This window comes from Aquarana catesbeiana, linkage group LG01 (genome assembly GCF_042186555.1).
Source record: "Aquarana catesbeiana isolate 2022-GZ linkage group LG01, ASM4218655v1, whole genome shotgun sequence".
NCBI classification, from domain to species: Eukaryota; Metazoa; Chordata; class Amphibia; order Anura; family Ranidae; genus Aquarana; species Aquarana catesbeiana.
In genome coordinates, this window is record NC_133324.1 from 765,809,989 (window position 1) to 765,832,979 (window position 22,991).

At 48.6% G+C, this 22,991-nt stretch overlaps 1 protein-coding gene across 2 annotated transcripts in view; it reads right to left on the reverse strand.

Annotated features, from left to right (window-relative positions):
- LOC141113183 (probable ATP-dependent RNA helicase DDX60) overlaps window positions 1-22,991 on the reverse strand; it is a 340,633-nt gene that overhangs the window by 47,660 nt on the left and 269,982 nt on the right. For both annotated transcript variants that reach the window (XM_073606131.1, XM_073606122.1), the window contains exon 35: window positions 20,025-20,167. In XM_073606131.1, the coding sequence (XP_073462232.1) occupies window positions 20,025-20,167 (143 nt within the window). The remainder of the gene's footprint in view (window positions 1-20,024; window positions 20,168-22,991) is intronic.

A 22,991-nucleotide genomic window follows, 5' to 3' on the forward strand; every position in this document is an offset into this window, starting at 1 on the left:
AGGAGGGTTGAGAACCACTGCTCTATAAGATCAAACCTTCCAAAATAAACAGCAGTGATCTTCTGGGAAATATCAGTATATTTCCTCTCCTCCCTATTGATGTTCTTTGGGAGGGTCAGAAGTGGATACAGGCAGGTAGGGATGAGCTCGATGTTCGGGTCAAACATAAGTTTAACTCGAACATCGGGTGTTCGCCCGTTCGCCGAACAATGAACATTATGGGGCGTTCGGGGTAAATTGACCAAAGGCAGGATTTCTGCATTTCACATTCCATAAGTGGTCAAATGGCAGGCGGATTATCTCATGAACAGGACCAGGGGGAGTAGTCTCCTCGTCCAGATGTGTTCAATCTGATATGCAAAAAATTGAGGACTCCAGTTGTGGTCATCCTAGCTTCCAGATACTACAACAAAGTACCTCTGTTTGTATCCAGAGCCAAGGATCCTTTAGCTCTGGCTTTGAATTCTCTAGTTATCCCCTGGGCTCAGTTCAGGCTAGTTTTTACCTTCCCTCCATTGAGCTGTCTGCCTTGCCATTTAGCTTTCTCCTCTCACAAGACAGGACAACAGTGATTCTTCTAGCATCGAGCCCAGAAGAACCTGGTACATCATGTCTGACAGACAGGTCTCTGAACTGGTGACCCTTGGTTGGGTTGCATTATTCCCTAGACCATCCTTTCTTTCAAAGATAAATTCAGGATTCCATCTCAATGAGGACATTAATCTGCTATCCTTGTGCTTTGCTCCTAAATATCCAAAGAAAGTCTCTCTACATTGTCTGTCCATATTCATAGTCATTAGTAGTACCTAAAGGCTACTGCCATTATTAGACAAACAGATTCCATGTTTGTTCTTTCTGTGGGACCTTGCATCAAAATCCACTGATGCATGGTGGTTAAGGAATTTGATTAACAGAGCTTACGTTCAAACACAAGTACCTCCTCCTGCATCATTACGTGCCAAATCCACCAAATTTTTGGCATATCCTGGGCTTTTAGGTACCAAGCCTCTGTTGCCAAACTCTGTAAGACTGCACTTGGTCTTCTGTTTATACTTTTTCAAAATTGTACCAGTTGAATGTCCAATCTTCTGCAGATTCAGCTTTTGACAGCAGTTCTTACAATGGCACTCTGAACCTGGGACTTCACACCTTATTACTTGGGCCTGTTGGCACGGTTCCATGTGCCTAGTTATTGCCTACCCATGTATTCATTGTTTGGGGATATCCCATGCTGTATGAATAAGTTGTCTGTATAATTAAGAGCAGAGGAATATTGACTTACTTGCAAATTCCATATCTTAGAGTACAGCTCACAGGCCACTCTCCCTAAACTCTCCTTGTTACTCTGCATTGCAAAAATGTATAGAAAACTCCTATGCTCACCATACACAACTAATTCAACTAGCAGTGGTGTCACAAAAGTGTTGACCAACCTTGCAAAAATTGCTTAAAAATAAATTGTACCAGGCTACAATATTACCCTATATAAATCAATCCAATATATGTGTGTGAATAAATCAAAACTGTCAGAGAAATCTTTCACTCATTAAACAAAAATCACATACCGTATATACTCGAGTATAAGTCGTTCCGAGTATAAGTCGAAGCCCTAATTTACCAAAAAATGGGAAAAACTTATTGACCCGAGTATAAGACGAGGGTGAGAAATGCACAGCTACTGTAAGTGGAAAAGAGGGTCAACAATGCCCATTTGCAGCCTCACTGTGCCCATTTGCATGCCTCCCTGTGCCCATTTGCAGCCATAGGTCCCCCGAACTTCAAACTTGGTAGTTAAGGGTTCCTAGATGCCCCCTAGCTGCAGCCAAAATTTGGGGTCTCTGAACCCAAATGGGCCAGAAATGACATTGCTGCAGATGGACACAGTTAACCGATTTTGGGGCCCCGTATCTCGGGGCCACTTAATGCTAGGAACCCCAAATTTGGTGTGCAAACCCAGTGGAAACATAAAATATCCAAAGCTGGAGTTTCTAGCACCAAGTGGCCCCCGAGATACAGGGCCCCAAAAATTGGTTCAGAAAATATCACGCACTTTTCTGCAACAGAGAATGACATTTTCCGAACCTAATTTGGGGCCCCGTTTCTCGGGGCCACTTAGTGCTAGGAACTCCAGCTTTGGATATGTTGTGGTACCAGTTCCACTGGGTTAGCACACCTAATTTGGGGTTCCTAGCACCAAGTGGTCCTGAGATACGGGGACCCAAACTCAGTTCGGAAAATTAAATTTTTTGCTGCAGAAAAACGGAAAATTGTATACTCACCTTTCCGTAATTTTCCTTTCCTGTCGTATCTTCATGGCAGCATACACTTTGGGTTGTGACTCCGCCCCTCACAACCTGATAGGACCACATAGCTATAAGTTGTAAAGATGGCCCCTGCCCCAGTATTCTCCGTATATATCACCTTTAGATGGGTGGGAGATTGTATGCTGCCATGAAGATACGACAGGAAAGGAAAATTACGGAAAGGTGAGTATACAATTTTCCGTTTTCCTGTCGCATCATGGCAGCATACACTTTGGGAAGTAACTCGCAAATACTGGGTGGGAATTCAAACTAAGTTTATTAACAAAGAATAGAAGAATTGGCCTGGATAACGGATCTTCCGAAATCCACTGTGGATAAGCAGGCGGAATCCACCTTGTAATGGGACATAAAGGTGTTCCTGGAAGACCAGGTGGCCGCTCTGCAAATTGTCTCCGCCGAGACTCTACAATATGCCGCCCAGGAGGTTGCCACTGCCCTGGTGGAGTGTGCCCTTAAGCCCTCAGGTACTTGATGACTACTCAATGAATAGGCCTTTTTGATGGTCTTCACCAGCCATGACGCAATGGTGCGTGAGGATGCCGCTTGACCTCTCCTGAATCCATGTGGAATGATTAGGAGACTTTCCATTTTTCTGATGGATCTGGTAGCTGAGAGATACTTCAGGACATTACCCTTGACATCCAGTGGGTGAGGATCGCCCTGTTCCGTAGTGAGTGCTGGAAGGTTAATCTCCTGGTTGAAGTGAAAGGATGAGGATACCTTGGGGATGAACCGGTCCGAAGGTCTTAAGACTAATCTGTCTGGAAATACAACCAGATATGGATCACTGACCATTAAAGCTTGCATCTCTGACACCCTCTTAGCCGATATTATGGCTATCAGGAATGAGATTTTCAGCGTCAGATCCCACAAGGATATGCTCTCATTAGGAAAGAAGGGCTCTCTAGATAGGGCTTCCAGTATGACCGAGAGGTCCCAGACTGGGAAGGAAGGTTTCCTAGGAGGCCTCAACTTCAGACAGGCCCGCTGGAACTGGACCACAAGGGGATCTTGTGCCCATCTGATTCCTGTCAAGGCGGACAGGGCCGAGACTTGCACTTTTAGGGTACTTAATCTAAGACCTTTCTCTAGGCCTAGCTGAAGGAACTCCAGGACTTGTGACACCGATGGTAAGGATAAGTCCCAACCTTGCTGTTGAGCGAAGGCGATAAACTTCTCCCAGACTCGCCTATACGTGCTATTCGTAGTAGGCCTCCTGGCCTGGAGTAGGGTATCCACCACCCTCTGGGAACAGCCTTGCCCTAGGTACCTAGCCCTTCAGCCTCCAGGCCATCAAGTGTAGCTTCTCCGGGTTCGGGTGAAGGTGACCCTGGGAGAGTAGGTCTGGTGACAACGGAAGGGGCAGGGGATCTGCCGTATTCAGCTGCATCAGGGTGGTAAACCATGGCCTCCTCGGCCAGAAGGGAATCACTGCCACCACCAGTGCTGATGACTCCTTGAGTCTCAGGAGAAACTTCGCTATAAGTGGAGTTGGAGGAAAGATGTATCCTAGATGAAAATTCCAGGGGTACAGGAGTCAATCCGTCCCCTCTGCCGAAGGGAATGGTATCCTGGATAGGAATCTCCGGCACTTCGCATTCTCTGGTGTTGCAGCCAGGTCTATCTCTGGTGAACACCAAGTCCGGGATATGAGAGCGTAGGCCTGTGAGCTCAGAGACCACTCGTGGTTGGAGGTGAAATTCCTTCTCAGCGAGTCGGCCAGCACATTCTGGACTCCAGGTACATAAACTGCCCTTAAACTTGACAGGTTCAGCTGTGCCCATTCTAGGACAGGACGGACCTCCTGCATCATGGACCTGCTTCTGGTGCCCCCCTGCCTGTTGATATAGGCAACTGCAACTTTGTTGTCCATCCTCAGGAGGACATGCTTCCCCCTCAAGAGGGAACTGAAGGACAGGAGGGCCTGAAATGCTGCTCTCATCTCCAACACATTCGACACTACATCCTGCATCCTGAACGGCCAACGCCCTTGAGCCGCGTATTCCTGATAGTTGGGTCCACACTCCTGCAGACTGGCATCTGAGGTCACCGTCTCCTGGTGAGGAGTGACTATGTGTTCGCACCTTCTCAAGTTGCGAGGTCGTGTCCACCACAGCAACGACTGCTTCACTTCCTGAGAGATGTAGATCGACTGGGACATTGAGATACCGTTCCATTGGCGCAGGAAGGAAATTTGGAAAGGCCTCGAGTTCCACTGCGCCCACTGGACCATCAGAATGGTAGATGCTAAGGAGCCCAGGATGCTGAGGCATGCTCTGACCGGTAGCCTCTTGGCCGAGATGGCCTTCTTCACCTTCTGAATTAGGGGAGGAATCTTTCCTCTTGGAAGCTCTACCGTGTTCTCCCTTGTGTCTAGCTCGGCCCCCAAAACTGGAAGTGCCAGTTGTTTACCGTGAAACAAAGGAATCTTTGGAACTCTGCATGGATAGGGATATGCAGGTATGCGTCCTGAAGATCGATTGAAAGCATCCAATCCCCCCGATTTATCGCTTGGAGGATTGATTGTAGATTTTCCATCCTGAACGTTTCTACCCGGATTGACCGGTTGAGGTTTTTTAGGTCCAGGACAGGGCGGAAATCCCCTGACTTCTTTTTTACCAGGAAGAGTGGGGAATAGAAACCCTGCCCTCTTTGAGATGGAGGGACCTCCACTATTGCTTGCTTCCGCAGCAGATCCTGGATGTACTGTACCAGGGACAGCCTTTTTCCTCTGGAAGGAGGGAGCTTGGTTGCACAGAAGTGACCCCTTGGGGGGCGTTTTTTGAATGACCACCTGTGCCCGACACGAATGGTGGACACTGTGCAAGGGTCCTTTATCAATTCCGCCCAGACCAACTTGAATCCTGTGAGCCTGGCACCCACTATCGCTGGTTGGGCGGGCGTACCTTCAAAAAGGTTTCTGCTCATTGGAGGCAGGGGTTTTGGCTTTTTGAAATTTTAGGAAGGACGTCTGAGGGTTCTTCCAAGTTCTCCTGTACTCCTTCCCAGGTCTATAGGATCTTGCATCCCTGTATCTGTCCAGGAGATTGTGCTTAAAGGGGGGTGCTTTTTGTTGCTTTGGTCTCCTGTCTGAAGGGATGAGACCTGACTTCCCGCCTGTCACCTTGGAAATTGCTGTATCCAGCTTTGCACCAAAGAGGTTTACCCCATCATATGGAATCTGGCACCAGTTAGATTTTGAGGCAGGGTTGGCTGACCAGGGCTTAAGCCATAACGCTCTTCTGGCCATTACAGTGGCTAACATGGATCTTGAAGCGTACCTGATGGTATCTACGGAAGCTTCCACCACAAAGTCCCCTGCAAGGCTGAGTTCCTGTAGGGCTTTAATGATCTGGTCTTGATCTGCGCCCTCGGCAACGCGTTTTGCGGTGCTTGACGACCAACCTGAAATAGCTCTTCCGACGGCGGCCAGTGCCACTGCTGGTCTGCAGGCCCCTCCTGCGAAGATGTAGGCCCTCTTAAGGTCTGTATCTACCTTCCTGTCCAATACATCTCTGAATGTCACTGCGTCCTCAATGGGGAGCGTCACGTGCCTGGCTAGGCGCATCAAAGAAGCGTCTACCACCGGAGGGGAAACCAAGGGAGACACCTTGGGCTCCTTCAGAGGGTACAACTTAGCGAGTTTGTTGGACAGACTAATTTTCTTCTCCGGATTCTGCCATTCCTCTTTAATAAGCTCATCTAGCTCTTCTATAAATAGGAAGGCTTCAGGCACTTTCTTGAGGTTCGGAAAATATTTTCTCTGTTTCTGCTGTACCTCCTCGAGTTCCTCCCAGCTAATAGCTTCCTTGACCGACTTTACAAAGGGTCCTATGAGCGAGAAATCAAACCCAGCTGACGCCTCTGGCTCTTCATCGTCCGACGGGAATTCTTGTTCCCTTGACGTGCTAGGATGAGATGGTGAGGTGCTTTGGGCTGTAGCCTCCGCATCTGGAGTTGAGACATGCAGAGCAGGGACCCCGGCAGGTTCTATAGTGACCAGCTCTTTCTCCCTGGTGGCTTCATCCATACATCTGCGGCAGGCCAATTTGTCTGGAAGGGCCGTGGCCCCGCATACCCAGCACGCATTCTCCGCAGGACGGGAAGGATGAGCAGGAGACTGACGCCTACGAGCAGGGGATCTTCTGTAATGGGAATGTCTGTGCCTGGAGTAGGAACGGCTCCTCCTATGGCTTCCCCTGTGCGCTGAGCGACTTCTGCCGCGTGAGCGGCTTCGCCTATGACTGGAGCGGCTTCTCCTGCGTGAGGTCTCCCTTCGTCTTGATTTTGACGACCTTGATGACCTGGTAGGGCTGACCAATTAGGTAGCATTAGCACTGCTCTCTTTTTCAATCTTCACTACTTACCATGAACATCCCCCCCCTTACCTATTGGGCTGATGGTGATCTGGGGCAGCGGTCTCCATGGAAAGGAAGAAAACTGTGATACACCTGGAGAGGTACAGGCAGGTATAAGTAAGCAAAAAAGACAATCAAGGGTACAGTAAGGAAGGGAGCAACAATTACCCCGGAGGGGGAGCGCCAGGAGTAAAACAGAGCCGATAATACAGCCAGTAAACTTCAGGTAAGAGGAGGCACCAGAAATGACAGCCTGAGTCCTTTTTAAATGCACCGCCATGGCCGCCAGGTTCACGTCCCGCCCGCGCATGCGCAGTGGCGCCGAGCCGAGCTCGGCGCCATCTTGGAACCTGGAAAAGACACCAGAGCGCCCTGAGAGTGCGCTCTGCGCATGTGCGGAAGCGCCGAGACGCCCGCACGAACCAGGGGACACAGAGAGGAACCACAGCGCCCAGCAAACCACACCACAGAATGGAAAAAGCAAATGGAGACCACTGCACACAACTAAGCCTATTTAAGGCTTATACTGAAGCCGCACATACCCCTGAGATCACCAGAGTGGGGTTCCTTCCATCTAGCTCGTTTAGAGGCTGTACAGGCAAGGACTTCCACCCAGGAGAGGCTAGAACCTGGCTGGGGCGAATTGGGTAAGGGGGTGCTTCTGATATCTTCGGTCCTTCAGGTGAGGAAAAATAAGAGAATACTGGGGCGGGGGCCATCTTTACAACTTATAGCTATGTGGTCCTATCAGGTTGTGAGGGGCGGAGTCACAACCCAAAGTGTATGCTGCCATGATGCGACAGGAAAGTGCTTGACTCGAGTATAAGTCGAGGGGGGCACTTTCAGCACAAGAAAATGTGCTGAAAAACTCGACTTATATTCGAGTATATACGGTATGTGAAATCAAACATCAATTAAAGTTCAATAGTCCACTTTATTTCAAGACGAACATACAACTGCTCTCAGAAGGGTACAAATATGAGATAATGTTCACTCCACCAACACCAACTCCCATGGAAAACCTTAATGTTAGAAAAAGTCAAATGAACAGGGTCCTTTTAAAAAAAAAAAGCCGGGACGGGCTCTAATGGAGAAATAAACGCACGCTTTCAGAGAGGAGAGAACAACACCAAGGTAATCCTAATGAATGAGCTCAGAAAGAGAAAAAAAACATAGTGCTCTCTGTATAGCTTAAAATTAACCAATATTTTTTTAAAAACTCACTCACCTAAGAAAGTTATTAAGAACAACTCATCTTAGATTAGTAACTCCAGCTCATTGCTGACATTCAGTATCAAATCTTTTAGCTTGTGCTGTTACTGAGTGCACACCAGACATCCTCCAGTAACACAACTAAATGGTGCCAAAATGACATTAACACCGGCCATCCGGGGACCCTACACTGTGCCACTGGAAAGGTGGACAGCAGTTTGTACCTCACCCCAAATTGGGAATATCTGGGGGAACCCTATGGTTACTGTTTAAAGGGCTTCTACCCTGTTTTCACCATATCAGTAGAAGGAATAAGGAATTATTTTCCTTGCTTCCACAATGGCCATAACCTTGCAGGAGTCTTCAAAGTCTGGGCTCTGCACTAGGCAGATCATGACTCTGGCCCTTTAAAGGACCCTGCAGCTAACACCACACATGGCACTATGTGCCAAAGAGAGTGCCCACAGCAAGATCCAGTTCAAAGAAACATTACAGACGGTCCCCTATCTCTGAAAACAAAAGAATGTAGCGCTAATGTATGAAATCATAAAAATATCAGAAAAAAGGGAAATGAAACCCAATGATCAAATATGAAAACTAGAAATAAAAACATATACAAATATGTGTATAATCAAAATGCAATAAACCCAGTGACTAGTGATAAACATTCAAACAAAAGTCCAAGTGAAAACTGATAATAAATAAATAAATAAAAAATGTGATAATGAGTCCCATTGTCATGAACAGGTGTGACCAGATTGTGTGGACTGCAAAGAGGAAACCAAAACGCATGTAAAGTGAAATAAGAATAATGTTTATTTAAGATAAGTAATATAAATAAACAAACACCCCAAATACAAATAGTGCTCAACCAACCGACAGAAACCCACAGACAACAGATAATATATACAGCTAGGGGCAATACCGGAATCACAGATGTCAGCCAGGCCAGGGTCATACACAGCAGGTCAGCAGGAACAAGGGATATACCAGAAACATAAACGTAGCCAAGCCAAGGTCATACACAGGAGATCAGCAACTGAACAAGGGCAGGTTGGGAAAGGGAGATAATGGATGGGATAGGATACAAGCTCAGGAACAGGTTCAGGGTCCGATACAGGTTTACAGGCTAACAGGTCAGGGCGCAAGGAAGAAAGATACCAAGGCAAGCATATGTGGGCTTGCCGGGTATTTATAGGACTGACTATAATTGACCTCATGTCACAGCTGATCGCAGAGTGTGCTGTTTGCTCCACACTGCCGGAGTGCACCCGCTGGTGGACACCGGTACTACGGCCCAAGGATGCAACAGTGCCACCAGCAGGAGAGACCTCTTACTGCAGGTCCCAGGTGTTGGAAGACACCCGCTGGTGGACACTGGTACTGCGATCCAAGAGGCCGATAGCGCCACCAACGGGTAAACCCTCATGACAGTACCCCCCCTAAAGGAGCGGCCTCCGGACGCTCTAACAAGGTGCAATTGTCCAAAGTTCATGGCCTCCAACCGAACAGATGAGGGCACATCAGGCTGGGCATCGGGTACATCAAACTGGACAGTGGGTACATCCGAGAAGACAGCGGGCACATCCGAGCAGACAGCGGGCACATCCGAGATGACAGCGGGCACATCCGAGATGACAGCGGGCACATCCGAGATGACAGCGGGCAGGAATACACCAAGCTGGGCAGCGGGCACTTCGAGCTGGGCAGCAGGCGCATCAGCCTGGGCAGCAGGCACGGGCACTTCGAGCTTGGCAGCAGGCACTTCGAGCTGGGCAGCAGGCACATCAGGCTGGGCAGCAGGCATGGGCACTTCGAGCTGGGCAGCAGGCATGGGCACTTCGAGCTGGGCAGCAGGCACATCAGGCTGGGCAGCGGGCATGGGCACTTCGAGCTGGGCAGCAGGCACATCAGGCTGGGCAGCGGGCATGGGCACTTTGAGCTGGGCAGCAGGCGCATCAGGCTGGGCAGCAGGCACGGGCACTTCGAGCTTGGCAACAGGCACTTCGAGCTGGGCAGCAGGCACATCAGGCTGGACAGCGGGCATGGGAACTTCGAGCTGGGCAGCAGGCACATCAGGCTGGGCAGCAGGCATGGGCACTTCGAGCTGGGCAGCAGGCACATCAGTCTGGGAAGCTGGCACATCAGTCTGGGAAGCTGGCACAGAGACATCAGGCTGGAAGGCAGGCACTGGGACAATAGACTGGGAAGCTGGCACATCAGACTGGGAAGCTGGCACATCAGACTGGGAAGCTGGCACATCAGACTGGGAAGCAAGCTTCGAGACATCAGGCTGGAGGGCAGGCACTGAGACAACAGACTGGGGAACTGGCACATCACACTGGAAGGCAGGCACATCACACTGGAAGGCAGGCACATCACACTGGAAGGCAGGCATTGAGGCATCAGGCTGGAAGGCAAGCTTCGAGACATCAGGCTGGGAAGCTGGCACATCAGACTGGGAAGCTGGTACATCAGACTGGGAAGCTGGCACATCAGACTGGGAAGCTGGCACATCCGTCTGGGAAGCTGGCACATCCGTCTGGGAAGCTGGCACATCAGACTGAAAGGCAGGCATCGAGACATCAGGCTGGAAAGCTGGCACATCAGACTGGGAAGCTGGAACATCAGACTGGGAAGCTGGAACAGGCTGATAGGCAGGCATCAAGACGTCAGACTGGGAAGCCGGCACATCAGACTGGGAAGCTGGCACATCAGGCTGGGAAGCTGGCACATCAGGCTGGGAAGCTGGAACTTTAGGCTGATAGGCAGGCATCAAGACGTCAGACTTGGAAGCCGGCACATCAGGCTGGGAAGCTGGCACATCAGGCTGGGAAGCTGGCACATCCGGCTGGAAAACAGGCATCGGGACATCCGGCTGGAAGGCAGGCATCGGGACATCCGGCTGGAAGGCAGGCATCGGGACATCCGGCTGGAAGGCAGGCGCATTAGACTGGAGAGCGGGTGCATCAGACTGGAAGGTGGGAACATCAGACTGGAAGGTGGGCACACCAGACTGGAAGGTGGGCACACCAGACTGGAAGGCAGAGACATCAAGCTGGAAGGCAGAGACATCCGGCTGGAAGGCAGGCATCGGGACATCAGACTGGGAGGCAGGCACATCAGACTGGAAAGTGGGAGCAGGTTGGGTTACTGGCAGGATTGTGTGAGTGGGGAAGAACTTCCGTTTCTTCTTTGGCTTAACTGCTGGAGATCTGTAGGTGGCTGTAGGACTGTAGACAGGAGGTGAGGCATACTGAAAGGAAGGGCTGGGATATGACAAGGAAGGGGGAACAGCGGCCAGAGGGAGTTCTTGTTGGGAAGTTGCAGGTATTAGAGAAGAGGCAGGTGGGTTAAAGGCAGGATAGGTACAGGAATTAGAAACAGGGCATTGATACTTGGTGGGGAGCAGGGTATATTGGACTGCAGCTGAGGTTGCCAGGGGTGATGGGAGAAAGGACATCTGAGCAGGCAGGTATTTAGTAGCAGGTCTGGTTTGTGGAGAGCTGACAGAAGCTGGGCATAACAGGTCTAACCATGCCTGAAGTACAGGTAGCACAAAAGTGGCCTCACATTCCCTCTGTCTGACCAGCGACTGCACTTCATCTATACAATCCTTCAACAACTGTTTGGGACAAACCGAATAATGCTCAAAAAAGGATGCAGAGTCATCCTCCAACAGCCATACTAAGGACGCAACCTGGTTAATGCTGAAGGGGGGAGAAAAGTCATCATGGCCCTTTGGGATACAAGGCAGAGCCAGCTCTGTACACATTCCAATCAAAGGCTGAACATCCTCAAACCGTATACTGCCCTGATCGACCACAGAGTGAGCTAAACGGATAATCTCCAGCAGCTGATCACTGGACCACCCTTCCAATGTCTGGCGGAGATATTCAGAACTCTCTGTTGCCAGCAGAGCATAATAAGCAATTATATCTGAATTCATCCCAGTAATGTGCAACAGAACCGAGATGGTTCCCCTGTGCAGCCACTTCTGGTCAGAGATGGCCTTGGTATACTGTCATGAACAGGTGTGACCAGATTGTGTGGACTGCAAAGAGGAAACCAAAACGCATGTAAAGTGAAATAAGAATAATGTTTATTTAAGATAAGTAATATAAATAAACAAACACCCCAAATACAAATAGTGCTCAACCAACCGACAGAAACCCACAGACAACAGATAATATATACAGCTAGGGGCAATACCGGAATCACAGATGTCAGCCAGGCCAGGGTCATACACAGCAGGTCAGCAGGAACAAGGGATATACCAGAAACATAAACGTAGCCAAGCCAAGGTCATACACAGGAGATCAGCAACTGAACAAGGGCAGGTTGGGAAAGGGAGATAATGGATGGGATAGGATACAAGCTCAGGAACAGGTTCAGGGTCCGATACAGGTTTACAGGCTAACAGGTCAGGGCGCAAGGAAGAAAGATACCAAGGCAAGCATATGAGGGCTTGCCGGGTATTTATAGGACTGACTATAATTGACCTCATGTCACAGCTGATCGCAAAGTGTGCTGTTTGCTCCACACTGCCGGAGTGCACCCGCTGGTGGACACCGGTACTACGGCCCAAGGATGCAACAGTGCCACCAGCAGGAGAGACCTCTTACTGCAGGTCCCAGGTGTTGGAAGACACCCGCTGGTGGACACTGGTACTGCGATCCAAGAGGCCGATAGCGCCACCAACGGGTAAACCCTCTCATGACACCCATATATGTAAAAAACTTCATGTGAAGATCCTGACGGTGGACAAATGTAAACTTGAAGTGAAGAGACACCACCACCGACAATAGGGAGGCTTACTGGAACGTTTGAACCCAAAAGAACATACGTTCGATGGGTCAAACAAGCTTGTGCTGTGGGACAACCACTGTGAGTATGGAATCCCCTGAAAACTGTAACAGGAACCCACGACCATCCATGGACTGGTGTATCTTTTAAAGGTGGTGACCCGATATGCATGGATGGCAAATGGGTTAAAAAGGGGAGAACAGAAAGGGCCACATAGTGTAATTCCGTAAAATATACAATAAAAAATGTATTAAAAATGGAAAAACTCACATTTGAGTAAATAAAACAGCACTTTTGTTATATAAAATGGCGGCAGTGGAGTCCCACCCGATGCGTTTCGTCTTCTTAGACATCGACATTTTTTGGTCCCCCATCTCTACCAGGTGGGGTCCCTGAAGGAGTTCACTGATCCAAAAGCTGCATTAGGTGCCACAGTGACAATGGTGAAGCCAAGCGATGAAGGAATCCTCTTGGGAAAAAAATAATTCAGCAAGAAAAAAAAAACATTTGCAGAAGAAAGTAAGCTTCTTTCAGTAGAGCCTTCATCAGGCTCCTGCCCTTTTCCTCCCATACAACTAAAGTTACCAACCTGACACCGTATTATACTTTCAGATACTCTGCACTCAGAAACATTCTATCACATTTTATTCAAAGATACTTTGTATTAGATGTTACTTCCCTTAAAGATGTGATACGATTGTGATCCGACTTTCAGTGCTATTTGGATACAACTTTGATAAGGTTTGTATATTCTATGGGATTTCCCTTGTCATGCGATTCTGTGTGGCTCAATTTGCATCTGAAATCACACTAGTGAAAAAGTCCTTATACACTCTAGCCATATTTACTCCTCCCACCACTCCTTTTTCCTCTCACAAGCCCCAGATACACGGGGCGAATGCCGGCTGGCAGCAGCCGGTTCAGTAGGAACGGCCAACATTTAGCCCATGTGTATGCCGGCCGGCATGAGCATGCTGCAAAACCAGTAGCCAACCAGCTGCCGATCAGCATTCTCAGTCAATGGCTGAGAGTGCTGATTGGAGTGTTCTGGCAGGGGGGCCGTCCCCCCATCAGAACACAACAGCTCAGCGGAGGCAGATCGCTGTATTAACGTCGGATCATTAGTACAGTGGCTCCAACTGGAGCTGACAGTTTTTTTTAATGTAAAAAACTAATAGTGCGTACCAGGCTTTATTCTCTTCTCCTAATTTTCACTTACAACCTGATTCTCAACAGCATCGCTGTTCCAATTAACCTCTATGATTCCAGGCCTCTTCCCACCACAGTCATGTTTACAAGTCAGTCTTGCCTCCGTGTCCATTATATTATAAGAAAGCTTATTATAATACATTTGTATTTATACATCTGGTCTGCATTATCTGTTAATATTCTCTTGATAAGTGCTTTATGAGAGCATTAATAAGACCATTTGTGCATTTTTTCTTTATGACCATAGTAAAATATGTAGTACAGGATATATAATGTTGGGAATCTATAGATATATAAAGTTGTCACCTAGATATGTGTTTTTATGTTCTTATGAGTTCTTATCTTTGATGCCTATTTTATCAAAATTTTAGGTTAATTTTAGGCATGATTCACAGCCTTTTATGAGAAATTCTTTGGACTAGTTACTTTTTTGTTTATTGTTTACACTAGCTATTAATTTTATGAAATCAAAAATGCATTGGCTTTACCTGTTACTTGTGAATTATTACTTCAATTAACTTCTCAAATACACCCTCAAGTGTGATAAACTTTTGTACCAGGCGCACCTCCATGCCCATCAAAAAAGTGGAGTGTCATTTCCATCGCTATTAGTGAGGTAGTAGCCAGAGTCTTTAACTAGGACCACCTACACCGCATTCCTTCTTTGAAGGAAAACGGACTCCTTTGCATCGACCAATATTAAACCAAAAATCAGTCCAGTGCTGTCTCACATACACACCAGATCTCTCAGGCGAGAGAAGAGGTTAATCGCCTGAGGATGCTAGCAAAAAACTGAGGCTAGCTGGGTGTCTCTTCAGCTTTTTTTTATTGTCAGTGTCCAGTCACCTGAAGGTAGCTGCATATAACCCAGGGGTAATGATTCAAAGAAGCCTGTGTCCTGTGCTTTACTGTATTATCAGGAAATAAGAATTTGGACTTTTTGTCAGATCTTTTTCTTGAAGTCCATTGAGGGACACAAGTCCAGTTCCTTTGTGTGGTTGTTATTAGGATTTGCATAAAGCTGAGGCATGATGGTTGGAGGCTGGGGTATACAGTGACTGGCCTAATGTTTTTTACCCAAATGAATAATATCAATTCCTTTTTTTTTCTTGAGGAATTTTGATGATGGCATTTGTGTTCAGCTGGTCTAGCAACTAAATCTCTGTAAATAGGCAGGGGACTTTGTAATCAGTCCTAAATCTCTTCAGTCAGCTTATTTGTTTCTCTTTAACTTAGTTGGTTAACACAACAAGGGACATTAATTTGTTACAGCATGTTTATGGGGCTGCTAAAGGCTTGCTTAGCTTACTATTAGGCGACCTGTCAGTTTCAGCACAGACTGAACCTCTCTTGGGCTTAGGCTGCTTTCATACTGAGGCACTTTGCAGGCGCTAAAGTGCTAAAAATAGCACCCGCAAAGCGCCCTGAAAGAGCCGCTTAGTTCACAAACAACAACAAAAAATGCATTCATTTATGTCCACTGAACGATTTATCGGTCAATACATGATGGCACTATCGTTTGCGCTCACGGCCGAATGTTCGTTTTTCAAAAATGGGTTTGGCCGATTTTTCGTATAGTGTATAGCCAGCATAAGAGTCCTTTCACAAGTCTGCTCAGTTCAGCAGGGGATCAATGGGCCCCCTGCAGAATCAGAGCAAAACAAGATGTCAGGTTTTTGACATCCGTGTTAGTTCAGCATGCGCTTGGCAGACGCGGGCGGACCCGCGACAGCAATAATAGGATTTTTAAAAACAGCTAACCTGTAAAATCCTTTTCTTTCGAAGGACATCACGGGACACAGAGCCACAGTAATTACTGATGGGTTATATAGGGTATCACTGGTGATTGGACACTGGCACACCCTATCAGGAAGTTCAACCCCCTATATAATCCCTCCCTTTGCAGGGATACCTCAGTTTTGTAGCCAAGCAATATAGTGTATTAGAAGAGGGGCGGGACATCTGTGTCCCGTGATGTCCTTCGAAAGAAAAGGATTTTACAGGTAAGCTGTTTTAAAAAATCCTACTTTCTTTCTCGAACATCACGGGACACAGAGCCACAGTAATTACGGATGGGATGTCCCAGAGCAATGCTACCTGAGGGGGGGGAACCACAACCAAGTAGGGTGCAATCAGACCTGAGGACCCTTTACCGCTGCCTGCAGCACACTACGCCCAAAGGCGATATCCTCATGCCTTCTCACATCCACCTGATAGAATCTGGTGAATGTATGAACTGAAGACCAGGTTGCGGCCTTGCAGATTTGAGCCATAGAGGCCCGGTGATGCACTGCCCAAGAAGCACCAATAGCCCTTGTGGAATGTGCCCTGATCTGAAACAGAGGAATCTTCTGTTTCAAACCGTAAGCTTGAATGATCAATTGTCGAATCCATTTAGAAATGGTAGCTTTTGACGCTGCCTGTCCTCTATTGGGACCCTCTGGCAGCACAAACAAAACATCCGTCTTGCGGATCTGAGCAGTTGCCCCGAGATGGGCCTTAACTGCTCTTACTACATCCAACGAATGTAGAGATCTCTCTTCCGGAGAACAGGGATCTGGAAAAAAGGAAGGCAGAACAATGTCTCGGTTTAAATGAAAATCAGAAACCACCTTCGGTAAAAAACTAGGATGAGGGCGCAGTACCACTCTATCCTTGTGTATAATCAAATAAGGCTCCTTACAGGAAAGGGCTGCTAATTCTGAAACTCTTCTAGCAGAAGAGATGGCCACCAGAAAAAATAACTTTCTTGTCAACAAGACCAAAGGAATCTGACTTATTGGTTCAAAAGGCTGTTTCTGTAACACAGCCAGGACCAAGTTCAAGTCCCAGGGGTTTAGGGGCGCTTTAACCGGAGGATTAAGATGCATCACCCCCTGCATATAGCTTCGGACCGAAAGAATGCGAAGCAAGTGGCCGCTGAAATAATACTGATAAAGCAGAGACCTGGCCCTTGATGGTACTCAAGGCCAGCTTCATCTCTAATCCTAATTGTAGAAAATCAAGAATTCTACCTATGACATATTTCCTGGGATGCCAACCTCTGGACTCACACCAGGATACATAAGCTTTCCAGACTCTATGATAAATCATCCTGGAAGCTGGCTTCCTTGCATTGATCAAGGTAGATATGACAGGACCTGAGAGCCCACGACTCTTCAGAACGTGGGTCTCAATAGCCAAACCATCAAATTTAGCGTTTGTAAGGCAGGATGGAACACTGGACCTTGAGATAACAGGTCTGAGCGTACCGGTAGGGTCCACGGGGAAACCACCGTCATCCTTACTATTTCTGCATACCAAGTCCTTCTGGGCCAAGCACCGACTTCCTTTCCTGCTTGATCCTGCGAAGGAGTCGTGGCAGTAGCAGAATAGGCGGGAATGCATAAATCAGTGAGAACTGATGCCACGGAATCACCAACGCATCCATCCCGCATGCAAGAGGATCCCTCGTCCTTGCCACAAATCTGTCTATCTTTTTGTTGAATCGGGATGCAAAGAGATCTACATCTGGGACCCCCCATCTTTGGCATATGGCCCAAAAGACGTCGGGGTGTAGAGACCATTCCCCTGGGAGTAATGCTGGCGACTTAGATAGTCCGCCTGCCAGTTCTCTATCCCTGGAATAAAAACTGCCGATATGCATGGCACATGCATCTCTGCCCAGACTAGGATCTGGTTCACCTCCTTTTGAGCAGCTCGGCTCCGGGTGCCTCCTATGATGATTGACATAAGTCACTGCTGTGGCATTGTCGGACTGGATCCTGACCGGGCAGCCCTGTAACCTGAGAGTCCAGGCTTTTAGGGCTAGATATACCGCCCGGATCTCCAGAATGTTGATGGGTAAGGTCCTCTCTGTCTTGGACCATATCCTCTGGACCGCAGACTGTTCCAGAACTGCTCCCCAAACTGACAGACTGGCATCTGTTGTTACCACCGTCCAGGTAACCGGTAGAAAGGATTTCCCCTTCTGCAGGTTTTCGGGTATGAGCCACCAATTGAGGCTCTGACGCACCGCATCCGACAGGTGCATTGGAAAGTCTAATGCCTGAACCTTCTTGTTCCAGGTTGACAGAATACTGTGTTGCAGCATTCTTGAATGAAACTGAGCATAGGGAACTGCTTCGAATGAAGACACCATCTTCCCTAGCAGCCTCATACAAAGGCGGACAGAAGGACCCTTCTTGGTCCTGACTGCCAGAATCAGCTCCCTTAAAGCAGTGATCTTTGCCTGAGGTAGAAATACTTTCTCCTGGCTTGTATCTATGATCAGACCTAAATACTCCAGTCTTCTTACTGGTTTTAGGAAAGATTTTTCTAGGTTGAGGATCCAACCTAGGTGTTCCAGATACTTGACTGTGGATCTCAAATTCCCGTTCAAGGAGGCTACCGACCGGTCTATCAATAGTAGGTCGTCTAGGTATGCTATGACAGCTATACCCTGAGCCCTTAGTCTGGCCAGAGGAGGGGCCAAGACCTTTGTGAACACTCGAGGTACAGTGGCTATCCCAAAAGAGCCACAAACTGGAAATGGCACCCTCCTACCTCGAAGCGCAGAAACTTCTGATGAGCAGGAAAAATGGGCACATGCAGATATGCATCTCTGATGTCTATTGATGCCAGAAATTCTCCTCCCTGCAGGGTAGGGACTACTGTCCGGACTGATTCCATGCGGAAGGACTGAATCCTTAAGAATCAGTTCAGATCCCTTAAATCCAGAATGGGTCTGACATCTCCATTTGGTTTTTGGACCGTAAAAAGGTTGGAATAGAAGCCCAATCCCTGGTCCTTTGCGGGAACCATCATAATGACCTCCTGCGACAAAAGTCGCTCTAACGCTAGAAGGAGCGACTGCTTCTTCTCTGGATCTCTGGGAACACTTGATCTGAGGAACCGAGGAGAGGGAAATTCCTGAAACTCCAGCTTGTACCCTAAGGTTACCGTGGAGATTACCCATCTGTCCTGGAAATCCTCCTGCCAGAGCCCTGAGAACTGTCGCAGTCTTCCCCCCACTCGAGTGAGCGGGGGCGCCCCCTCATGCAGAGGTCTTAGTGTTTTGCCTAGTAGGCTTCTTCCCCCAGGACTTCTTTTGTCCCTGGGGTTTACTCTTGTCTCTGGACCCAGATGAAGGCGGCCGTTGAGACTGCCTGGAGGCTGAAGCCCCCGGCGCTGGGGAAAGAGTACGTTTGAAAGAGGGACGCTTACTCTTCTTCTTAACAGGTAAGAGAGTGCTTTTCCCACAAGACATTCTCTTGATATAGTTATCCAAGTCCTCTCCAAACAACCTATCACCACGAAATGGAAACCCCGCTAGGAGCTTCTTACATGGTGCTTCGGCTGACCAATTTTTCAACCATAGGATTTTACTTATATGCACCAACCCCAGTGAAAGACGGGAGGTTTGCACGATAGAATCTCTAATGGCGTCAACCACAAAGCATAAGGCTGCTGGAAGGTTAGCAAACCCCTGGGCCTGCTGTTCAGGTAATACTTTGATGACCTGCTTAACATGGTCTCTTAAGTACTGACAGACTTCAATCGCTGCTACTGGAGGTTGAGCCACTGAACCGGCTAAGGAAAAAACATCCTTCAATAGGGATTCCATCTTTTTATCTACAGGATCCCTGAGCTTCTGAGCCATCACCTAAGACACTGGCGTAAAAACTGAGGTATCCCTGCAAAGGGAGGGATTATATAGGGGGTTGAACTTCCTGATAGGGTGTGCCAGTGTCCAATCACCAGTGATACCCTATATAACCCATTAGTAATTACTGTGGCTCTGTGTCCCGTGATGTTCGAGAAAGAAATGGGCAGCCACGTGTAAGCGGACTCAGTTGTCCATTTACATTAGGCTACATCCGATCCATTGCGTTTAGGTCTGCAAGGTCCTTTTTGTTTTTTTTTCTGACCTGAATAGACTCTGAGGTAGCTGGATGTAAACAGATAAAAGTCCATTTACATCCAACTGTCCATAGGGCCGCATGGAGTTTCCTATTAGGTCCACCTAAAAAATGGACAGGCGGACCTGATCAGAAAGCCTGTGTGAAAGTGAACTTACATAAAACCAAAAAGTATACTGTGAATGAACAATGTATCCCCAAGTTTTTCTACTTACACTGTTTATATTTTTCATTGTCATCAAGTCATGATCAGTGTTTCCCGAAAGACAGGCAAATGGTGATATTCCACTTTTTCCTTCAGAGCGTGACATCAGATGATGCACCAACCCTGAATTCATGCACTCCTTGCCTGAAAGATCTAAAAAATGACCCAAATGTTACAATAATGCAGGATGTAAATAAGTGCAATTACAAAATGCTCCTTGATGAAAGAATATTAATTAACATGAAACATTAAACTATTACTTTATTGATGTACACTGTAAATTGATCATCACCATTCATGTAAACTGACATAATTATTCATGTGCCCTATTAGATATATGCTACAATGTCATACTGTATACTTTTATATACTTTCAATAAATCTTGATTGTGGAAAAAAAAAAATACTAGGGATGTGCAAATGTATGTGTTCCTAGTTCTCTGACCCTTTGTTAAACAAAATAGTTATTGTCAGATGCATACTGATGTAGTTAAACTTGGTCTAGGCATCTAAGCTTAAAGTAATATTAAACCCTCAGTTATTTAAGCACTTTTGACAGCTCATTGAATCATCAAAAAATTTCAATCCATTTATAGGCAGGCTGGTTGTACACAAGTTGATCTATCGATCTAACCAGCCTGTTGGAAAATGTTCTCTAGATCAACGCCGCCAGCTGACGCCGGTGGTGCTGATCAGTGTATTCTGATGTGGGGAAGTCTACCTGCTGTCAAAATAAATTAACCCTGGGGGGGGTTCCTACATCGAGTGTATGAATAGGGTAATTGAGTAACTAATGCCGCGTACACACGGTCGGACTTTCCGGCATACTTGGTCCGGCGGACCAGAGTGTGCCGGACAATCCGCCCGTGTGTAGGCACCGGCGGACTTTTCCGGCGGACTTTTTCCCAAAAGCCCGCCGGACCTAGATTTGAAGAAAGTTCTAAATCTTTCCGCCGGACTCAGTTTCGGGCGGAAAGTCCGCTCGTGTGTGTGCTGCTCCGACGGAAAGCCCGCTCGTGTGTAGGCTGGTGACGGACCAGATACAACACGAGGGCAGGGTATTGCATCTCACGCTCGCTGCAATAGGAAAAACACATTTTCCTATTGCGGCGAGCGCGGGGCATACCAGGCCCTTAGGTCTGGTATGGATTATAAAGGGAAGCCCCTACGCCGAAAAAAACGGCGTGGGGTCCCCCCTAAAATCCATACCAGACCCCGATCCGAGCACGCAGCCTGGCCGGTCAGGAAAGGGGGTGGGGACGAGCGAGCGCCCCCCCCCCTCCTGAACCGTACCAGGCCGCATGCCCTCAACATGGGGGTGGGTGCTTTGGGGGAGGGGGGCGCCCTGCGCCCCCCCCCCAAAGCACCTTGTCCCCATGTTGATGAGGACAAGGGCCTCTTCCCGACAACCCTGGCCGTTGGTTGTCGGGGTCTGCGGGCGGGGGCTTATCGGAATCTGGGAGCCCCCTTTAATAAGGGGGCCCCCAGATCCCGGCCCCCCACCCTATGTAAATGAGTATGGGGTACGTGGTACCCCTACCCATTTACCTAGGAAAAAAGTGTAAGTAATAAAACACACTACACAGGTTTTTAAAATATTTTATTAAACAGCTCCGGGGGGGGATCTTCCTCCGGCTTCGGGGGTCTTCTTCCGGCTTCGGGGGTCCCTCCGCTTCATCTTCTCCCGGCGTCCGGTTGGTTCTTCTCCGCTCTCTTCTCCCGGTGTTCCTGTTCTTCGGCCGGCTCCTCTGCTGTCTTCAAGTAGCTCTCTTGCCAGCAGAGGTCCGGACTTCTGGGCTTCTGGGCTTCTGGGCTTCTCTTCCCCAGATGTTGACACGACGCTCTCTCCTGCTGGACTGCTCTCCGAGGGCTGCGTTGTGACTTATATAGGTGGAGACCCCGCCCCCTTTTGATGTCACAGTCCCTGGGCATGCTGGGACTGTGACGTTTTAGGGGGCGTGGTCAACATCACCCAGTGACCACGCCCCCTAAAACGTCACAGTCCCAGCATGCCCAGGGACTGTGACATCAAAAGGGGGCGGGGTCTCCACCTATATAAGTCACAACGCAGCCCTCGGAGAGCAGTCCAGCAGGAGAGAGCGTCGTGTCAACATCTGGGGAAGAGAAGCCCAGAAGTCCGGACCTCTGCTGGCAAGAGAGCTACTTGAAGACAGCAGAGGAGCCGGCCGAAGAACAGGAACACCGGGAGAAGAGAGCGGAGAAGAACCAACCGGACGCCGGGAGAAGATGAAGCGGAGGGACCCCCGAAGCCGGAAGAAGACCCCCGAAGCCGGAGGAAGATCCCCCCCCCGGAGCTGTTTAATAAAATATTTTAAAAACCTGTGTAGTGTGTTTTATTACTTACACTTTTTTCCTAGGTAAATGGGTAGGGGTACCACGTACCCCATACTCATTTACATAGGGTGGGGGGCCGGGATCTGGGGGCCCCCTTATTAAAGGGGGCTCCCAGATTCCGATAAGCCCCCGCCCGCAGACCCCGACAACTAACGGCCAGGGTTGTCGGGAAGAGGCCCTTGTCCTCATCAACATGGGGACAAGGTGCTTTGGGGGGGGGGGCGCAGGGCGCCCCCCTCCCCCAAAGCACCCACCCCCATGTTGAGGGCATACGGCCTGGTACGGTTCAGGAGGGGGGGGGCGCTCGCTCGTCCCCACCCCCTTTCCTGACCGGCCAGGCTGCGTGCTCGGATCGGGGTCTGGTATGGATTTTAGGGGGACCCCACGCCGTTTTTTCGGCGTAGCGGGGTTCCCCTTTATAATCCATACCAGACCTAAGGGCCTGGTATGCCCCGCGACGGGGCTAGTAAGGTGTCAATCTCGCCGATAAAAGCGGCAAGATTGACATCCTTTTCTAGTCCCGTCGCACCTGAGTCACGTTCAAAATGAACGGACTTGTCCGTGTGTGGGCAAGTCCGTTCATTCTGAAAGTCTGCCGGAACTCCGGCGAAAGTCCGTCGGA